This window comes from Cryptomeria japonica, chromosome 8, assembly GCF_030272615.1.
Source record: "Cryptomeria japonica chromosome 8, Sugi_1.0, whole genome shotgun sequence".
In the NCBI taxonomy this organism is placed as follows: domain Eukaryota; kingdom Viridiplantae; phylum Streptophyta; class Pinopsida; order Cupressales; family Cupressaceae; genus Cryptomeria; species Cryptomeria japonica.
Window position 1 is genome coordinate 672,073,560 of NC_081412.1, and position 8,966 is coordinate 672,082,525.

The 8,966-nt window shown below is 36.3% G+C and overlaps 2 protein-coding genes across 2 annotated transcripts; both read left to right on the forward strand.

Annotated features, from left to right (window-relative positions):
- Positions 1-341: 341 nt before the first annotated feature.
- On the forward strand, positions 342-3,423 carry LOC131857908 (uncharacterized). The gene is made up of 5 exons (XM_059210694.1): positions 342-520; positions 1,148-1,304; positions 1,949-2,341; positions 2,573-3,133; positions 3,250-3,423. Exons 1-5 carry the CDS (start codon positions 342-344, stop codon positions 3,421-3,423), a joined length of 1,464 nt encoding a protein of 487 aa, XP_059066677.1.
- Positions 3,424-3,667: 244 nt separating this feature from the next.
- LOC131857909 (uncharacterized) lies at positions 3,668-4,195 on the forward strand. Its single transcript, XM_059210695.1, has one exon. It carries the CDS (start codon positions 3,668-3,670, stop codon positions 4,193-4,195), a length of 528 nt encoding a protein of 175 aa, XP_059066678.1.
- Positions 4,196-8,966: the final 4,771 nt, after the last annotated feature.

Here is an 8,966-nt window from a genome sequence, read left to right on the forward strand (position 1 = left end):
GGGAAATAGACAAGCTGGTCAAATATGTAAAAGGAGATCCTACCTCAGAGTCCTCAGTGCATAAGTGTCTAGTTGATAATGATTTGTTTGTTACTGAAAAACCTACATCTGCCTCTTTCTCTCCCACTGATTTGATTAATCCCTATACCTTCCACAATGCTCAAGATAATCTTGACATAGAATTTATGAAGCTCGAACCTTTTTATATCTCCCTCCTCCTGAATGGTTAGAAGCTTAGCAATTGTATTATAGATTTAGGGGTGTCAGCTAACATAATGCCATCATCTGTTGCTAGATCTTTAGGTTTAACACTTACTACGACATTTGGGAGATGTTACTCGATGGATGGGAAGAAGGTCCCTCTCATTGGGCAAGTAAAGGATGCTCAAGCAGTACTTGCAGCATGTCTTGATAAAAGGGTAAAACTGGCCATTTTGGTTGTTGATATTCCTACAAGTTATGGGAGGCTTTTAAGTAGGACTTTCTGTAGGGATTTGGGAGGTGAGATCAAGATGGACTGGTCAGAGGCTATCATTCCACTAGGAAAGTAAAAGATTAAACTTGAACCTAAACTAAAAAATAAATATACAGTTTTTCCTTATGATAATCCCAAAGCCTAGATTCTATTTCAAGAATGTGAATTTGGAAATAATCTCATTCTTCCACCTGATAAAAAGGAGTTAGAAGAAGTAGTTGATGAACAAGATGGACTATGGCAAATGGAATTTGATGGAAGTTATGCCAACTTTGGCTTGGGAGCAGGAGTAGTTCTGCTTTCGCCTAATAGTAATGTTTTTCCTTTTTCTTTCAAATTAGATTTCAAGAATACAAATAACACCGCAGAATATGAGGCATTACTTTTAGGGTTGAATGAAGCCAAATGTAAGGGCATAAAATTGCTTAAGGTGAAAGGTGATGCTAAGTTGATTGTTAAACAGGTAAGGAATGTTTATTCTACTAAGAATGATAGACTAAAACATTATAGAAATAGAGTTTGGGATGAGATAGAGTTTTTTTATGCTTTCTCAATTGAAGCTATACCAAGAGAGCAAAACACTAGGGCGGATTCATTGGCCATTTCAGCTTCTCTCTTGTTACCACACCCAGACTTTAAGAATGATTCTTATAGGATTGAAATGATTTATAGGTCTAGTGTCCCTGACAATGTGAATCATTGGCAACTTTTTGATATAGATGCTCAGATTAAAGCTTCATGGAGTGTACCCATTCCTTTGTCCAATCATATTTTGAGGGTTCTGAAGATATGTGTAAAGAATTTTGCCCAAATCTTGGTATTGATTCTGGTAAGAATTTCATTCAGCTGAAAGGGAACAAAATCTCGAAATGTTTGGTGACTCTAGAGAGGTTTTTCACCTATAATGATGTGTTCACTGGCAAGAAAACTCCTGATGATGACAGTAAGGTAGGTTGTGAAAAGATCAATCTTGGTGATGATTCTAATCCTAAAATGGTAACAATCAGCAAATGTTGTTCTTTTGAGGAGAAATGAATGCTCAATGAGTTATTGAAAGAATACATTAATGTGTTCACTTGGTCTTATGATGATTTGAAGGAATTTAGGAATGGTCAGTTTCAACATCAAATTCCGTTGAAGCCTGGTGTTTCTCCTTTCAGACAAAAACTGAGAAATTTCAATCCCATGATGGCAAAAGCAATTTTCATGGAGGTAGATAAAATTCTAAAAGCTAGGATTATATATCCTATTCATCACTCCACTTGGGTGGCCAATATAGTACCTATAAGGAAGAAAAATGGGAAAATTCAGATTTGTGTAGATTTTTGCAATCTGAACAAGGCAAGTCTTAAAGATAACTATGCTTTACCCAATATGGATCATATTTTGCAGACAGTAGCTGGGTCAGAAATGATGTCAATGTTAGATGGTTTTTTTGGCTACAATCAAATTAGTGTTGTAGAAAATGAACAGTATAAGATAGCATTTATCACCCGTTGGGGAATGTTTGCATATAATCGTATGCCTTTTGGTCTGATTAATACCGGAGCAACTTTTCAAAGGGCCATGGATTATTCTTTTAAGGATATCCATGATAGAATTATTGTAGTCTACCTAAATGACTTGACCGTCTTCTCTAAAGTAAGGAAGAATTATCTCCAAGATCTGAGGCTAGTTCTGCAACATTTTCGAGAACATGGTATCTCCCTGAATCCAAAAAAGTCAGTTTTCTATGCAACTAAAGGCAAGCTATTGGGGCATATTGTTTCGAAGGAAGGCATCAAGATTGATCCTAAAAGAGTTAATGCAATCCAACACCTCAGCCTGCCTTCAAATCGGATTGGAGTAAGGTCATTTTTCGGTCAGGTAAATTTCCTAAGAAGGTTTGTACCTGAATTCGCAGAAACTACTAAGAACATCATTAGCTTGTTGAGTGAGAGGTACCCCTTTAAATGGACCATCAAAGATAAATAATCTTTTGGAAATATTAAGAGCTCAGTTGCCAATGCACCAACTCTCATCACCCCAAACTTTAAAAAGGATTTTATCATATACGATTATGCCTCAAAACATATAATGTTGGGAATATTGTTATAGGTAGATGGATCTGGTACTGAAGCACCCATAGCATTCATGAGAATCCCTCTTAAGAAACATGAACTTAAGTATTTGCTCTCAGAGAAACAATCCTTCATCATGGTTAAAGTTGTAAAACAATTCCAGTATTATATTTTGCATTCTCACTATGTGGTGTTTGTTCTGGATTCTACAGTAAAAAGCATTTTGACTCAACAAGAAGTTGGGCTTAACAAAAGAGCAACATGGGTAACCAAAATTCAAGAATATGATTTGGATACTCATCCTACAAAGATGGTTAAAGGACAGGGTTTATGCAAATTGATAGCGGACACTGGGGTAGAAATAGATGAGGGGCTACCATTGACTCTGTTTGTTGGTTTGCAAGATACATGGTTTTCTAATGTGGCTTACTACCTGACCTATGGTAGTTTCCTGGGTCATTTGTCAACTAAAGAACAAAGGAATCTCAAATTAAAAGCAGCTAAGTATGTTATCTTGCAAGATGTTTTGTATAAAAAGGGCTTGGATGGTACCTACTTGAGATGTGTAGATAAGCCACAACAACAGAAACTTCTGGAAGTTTATCATGATGAAGCTTGCAGTGGACATTTCTCATCCTCAGTAACCGCTTTTAAGATTTTAAGAAATTGTTTTTATTTGCCTGGTATGTTTCATGATGCATAACATATGTTAAGGAATGTGAAAAATGTCAACTATTTTTTGGAAAACCACATTTAGCTGCCCTGCCTTTAAGGCTTGTGGTAGTGGATGAACCTTTCAAAAAATGGGATATTGATTTCATTGGTCCAATAAATCCTCATTCTAGTGCTGGCCATGTATATTCTGACAGCAACAGATTATTTTACTAAGTGGGTGGAGGTTTTCCCCACTAAGAAGGCAAACTCAGAGGTCATATGTAATTTTCTCAAAGATTGCATTTTAGTCCATTTTGGGGTCCCTCAGAAGATTGTCGCAGATAATGCATCATATTTCTCCTCTAAAGAATTGACTATGTTCTGTTATGAAGATCAAATTACTCTTTCACATTCCTCCGATTACTTTCCGCAAGGTAGTGGGTTGGCAGAAACAAGCAACAAGAACCTGGTAACCATCATGAAGAAGTTAGTTGATGATAATGTCCAGAACTGGCATAAAAAGGTATATGAAGCCTTATGGGTAGATAGAATTACTCCTAAAAGAGCAATTGGAATGGAACCTTATGAACTGGTGTATGGGATTGGTGTGATGGTTTCTTTACCTCTGGAATTGGCAACGATGAGGCTTCAAACCATAATTGAGGACTCCCTCCAAAATACTCTAGAAAAGAGAGTCATGTATTTGATGAAGTTGGAAGAGGAAAGAGAGATGTTAGTGGATAGAATTATTGAGCATCAGAACAGGGTGAAGAAAATCTTTGATATGAGAGCTCAACCAAGAGGGTTCCTAAAAGGGGATGAAGTACTATTGTGGGACATGAGAAGAGAACCAAAGGGTACTCATGGAAAATTTGATTCATTGTGGAAAGGTCCATTCAAGATCCATGAAGTAGTGGGACCAAATGCATTCAGACTGAATTATTCTGATGGAACGGTTATGCCCTATACCTATAATGGGCAAGACTTGAAGTTCTATAAACTTTAGAATCTATGATCAAGAGTTCCTGTACATAGTAGGTTAGTTGTTTGTTTTGTGTCTTTTTGGTGTGTGTCCTTTTGACCCCTTTCTATTTTTGCTGTGTGAAACTAGAGACTTAGAGTTCTTTGCATTTTTCACAAAATACAATCCCCAGTCAGAGCCAATGTTATCTTGTCATTCGTCCCTCATAACAAGAGTAATTCTCCCTACAAAATTTTATTTGAGTCTTTATCTTGTTGAAAATTCCTTGGTTCAATCCTTAATCCACTTGTAAATTGTCTCTTAATCCGTAGTGCCAAGTTTCAATCATCTATTTGAACCTCATGAACCCCTTGAACCATGTTGAAAGGAGTTCATAATGTTCATTTAGGTACCGCTTGTTCTAAGTTGTATCTAAAATGTTTTCAGGTTAACATTCACTCAAGTGTTTTGCAGCAGTTCTATTTCACAGTCACGGATGATGTTTCATATCCTCTTTCTCTAGACCATGAACCATTTGAACCTAGTTCAAATAGTTCAGTGATGTTCAACATGTTCGATAAAGTTCAAAAGGCCAGTGGTAGTTAACAAAAATTAATCTTTTCAAAGTAAAATTTCCTTGGCATAGCGTACGCTTTGAACTACCTAAACCCTCATGAAGTCAGTTCAAATTGTTCATGCATATTCAAATCAAGTGGGTCCCATGGACTAAACAACATGATGGTGCATTTATTGCTAAGTATGATGAATATTGAACCATATCTCAGGTGACGTCAACTAGCTAATTTTTGAAGGCAAGTAATCATTTTTAGGAATTGGCGGTTACCCCAAAAAAGCCACCATGCATTCAATACACATGCTTGATGTAAAATCCCAATGCTCGGCACATTTGAGTTGACGGCTGAAATTAATGCATTAAATGAGCTTTTATCACTTCATTTGCTATAAGGTAAGAAGTGATTAATTTTTGAAACTTGTTCTTCATTGTTGCGGAGTATTTGATAGAAGATTTGTCTGCTGGTAATCATTCGATTGGTTTCAACTATGAAGGTGCGTTTTGATTCCTATCTTCTCCAGTGATTTTCAGCTATTTTTCTCTCTCATAAAAAAATTTGCTGCGAGAAATAAGGGTTATTATTTATGAACTATGAAGTCCACTCTGCACCTTTTCAGAAATATTTTTAGACTTTCTTGCACATAACCCATCGTCAGTGATACAAACCTGAAAGGAGAGAATTGAGAGGCCTTGAAGGAAAGGGTGTTTAAAGGAATTGACAGTTCTTTTGGTTTAGAAATTCTAAGTAGTGGCCTCGTAGAGGTGGCAGCCTTTCCTCCTGCTATCCCTTGCCTAGAATTAGCTAGGGAGTGCATCACGAGGTATGATCCTATTTCTAAAACTATCAAGAGAGATAATGGTGAAACCCTCCTCGCGATTAATAGGGAAATCATTTCTTCTATTTTCAAATTGCCTGATTATAAGTTCTCAAATTTTTCTCCCGCCCAATTAGTCACTGAGTTTAGTGCAGATAAAACTAGACACCAGAAAAATATAGTGAAGCATTGGTTGAAAGTTCCTCAAAGGGGTGGCTCTGGGTTACCTAAATATCCCAACCAAAATCACATGCTTCCCCACATCCATGATGTGTTATTGTTACATCGAGTTAGAGGTTCAGCTGAGGCCTACAACTTTGATGACTGGATTTACTATTATGTGCAACTAGTGTTGGAAGGAAAGCAACACCTTGACTAGGTAGAGCTTATTGTTGACTCCATGAGGGAACAGCTGAGCATGGCGAAGAAGTTCAAGGAAAATTTCTTTATGTCCTCATATTTGATATATTGCCTGGCATGTGTCAAAGAAATAATGGGAATTCCTAGGCAACTTGTTGAAGGAGATGTTTTTGTATATGACTTTTATCCCATGTTGCAAAAAGATAATGCATTGCAAGATTTTAGAAGAGTACATAATGATTTCCTGGGAGATTTGTGTTATGAATTAAAGAACATGAAATCTAAAAGGATGTCTGAAGATGCCTAGGCATTAGTGAAAAGATATGGTAGTTCCTTTGTCCAGTTTCCTCATTTCTATTATATAAGGGTAGGTGGTTTTGAAGAAGAGCCTTTCAGACTTCCTCATTTTTGTTTAGATTGTTTTGTCCTTACTAAGATTTGTAGGTAGTTGTCTACCATAATTAAGAAATCTCAACCCAGAGATAAATGGGAGGATCATTTTCCTATTCAATTGAGCATTTTATCTTGTAGTTCAATGTCAGATGCGTTGAGCATAGGAGTGTTGGCAAATGCACACTCCAATGAGAAATTGTAAGTGATTGAAGGTATTGTCATTGATGGCAACCTTGCAATCATATGATACAGGTAGGCACTGGCAGACTCTACATCGGCATACAGAACACCAGCACTAAAAAGGAAGAATACCAGTACCCTAGCCGACAGGAATTTTGTGTATTTATATTTTGTAATTAATTAAAAAATCTTTTGTAAGCTGACTTGGCAGATTATAATATTACTCATATAAGTATGAGATCATTGTAGATCATTTAAGAAGTGAAGTATGAAAAGATAATAGCAAACCTAATATGTGAATTATTGGATAAGGGTTTATGTATGTAACAAAGCTTAAACCGATACTGGATTTGGTATAGTAGATACTAATTTGAAGCAATACAAGACATTGGATTTGTATAATCCATTTTTGTAAATCAGTGTGACTTATTTTGCAATTGAGCAGTGAGCTCTAGGCACTTGGCCTTCCTACATGTGCAGGCCCCTATTGCAAGTAGTAATATTCTCTTATTGGCCAGTAAGTGAATATTGTGGGTCACAAATCCCATTGAGGTTTTTCCCACACCGGGTTTCCTCATCAAAATATTGTGTTATGGTGTGTCTCTTATGTTGTGGTTGTTATTCTTATTTGCTACATTATTTCTGGTTTACCGATACATAGTTTTAATACTTTTCATGTTAAAAGTTAAGTAAATTCTTTTACCAACTAGATACTAATTCACCCCCCCCTCTCAGTATCTTTGGGAATCCTAACAATTGGTATCAGAGCCTAGTCCTCTATTTTCAAAAGCCTAATAGCTTGAGGAAGATCTTGATACCAGTATAGATGGAAAACCTAAGGAAGCAATTGGAAACACCTCTTTCAGACTATGATGCAGAAAAAGTGAAAAGTATCAAACTTGAAGATGATGTGAAGGCTGCATAAGATATTATTCAAGGACTTCAAGAAAATCTTACTATTGCAAGGAATAAGAGAAGAGAACTTTGTGAAATGATGCAGAACAATGATAATGAAAAAGAAACTCTTAATGATCTGGTGAACAAATTGAGATAAGAAAACACTACAATGAAGAATGAGATGCAACATATGACTATGAGATTTTGTAAAGAAATTGAAGATAGAAAGAAGAATGAAGATGACTTGGTTAGAAGACTGAATGATGCTGGAAATGAAAACACAAGACTTAGTCATGAAAATGATATGTTGAAGATAGATTTGATGCATACACAAAATGACACGAATGAACTCATGAGATAGAAAGGAATCTTGGAGAGAGAACTGGCTGCTGCAAATCAACACAAGGAGAAATTCAAGAGATACAAATGGCCTTGGCTTTGAAGTTGGTGAAAGCTCCGGTATTGCAAACAATCATGATCATAGAAAACCGGTAAAACAACCTAATGCTTACAAATTTAATGGAAAATTCTTTAACTGTAACAAATATGGTCATAGAGAAAATCAGTGTAGATTTAGAAACTATCTAAACACTAATACACCCACCGGTCAATATTCTAAGTGCAACAAAATTGGTCATAATTCAGAAAATTGTAGAATGAATGTAAGATGTTATGTTTGTGGAAGATTTGGACACTTATCTAATCAATGCAGAACACAAACTGGCATAGGATATGGGAAAGCTATTCAGAAAAACAATGTGACTTGTTATGCTTGTAACAAGATTGGACATATTGCAAAATTTTGTAGAAGGCATCATCAGCAAACAAAAAGGGTCCTAGCTTGAAAGGTAAAGAAAAGGTTGAGGAGGTAAAGCAAGAATTCTCAAAACAATGGACCAAAAAGTTAGATCAGAATGTTGATGAGAATACTCCTCCACTGGCAGAATAGAGTGTCACTCCACCGGTAGGAGACTCTTCATCTAACTGAAGGAAAATCCTTTGGGGGTTTAGCAACAGATTGAAAAACATGCTCTAATACCCTTGGTTGATGGTAAGAAGTTGAATTACTTCTATACCGGCAGATGAGTTTAAGTTGTGACTTAACCGGCAAGCATTAAATGTGGTAGTTGGAGAAAATAACATTATAAAGCAAGTGTTTTGACTCCTTTTTCATTCACTGAGCATTCAAATCTTCGAGAGCGCGAAATTTCCCGAGCGAAGGCATCCTTAGCAAAGAAGCGAGGCAATTCATCCAAGTATTCATCCTTAAGGAAGATTGAGGTATTTATAATCATGGCATCCTCCTCCACTCCTGAATTTATTGCAAACCCTACTGTGATTGAAGTAATCAAGCACCCTAGACCCATATTCAAGCTTGTTCCTAAAATTGCAGAGAAAGAAGATACCATAGGTGCATTTTCTCAAATTCCTAAGGGAGTAGTATATGTTGAAGACCCTAGGTTATACATACATTGTCATATAGAGGAATTAGGTGATGATGAGATCAAAAATATGTATAGGACTATGATTTGTGATGAATCTAGAAATATCAAGCCAGAACATAAGATAGTAGAAACCCTAGGTTTTACTGAAATCC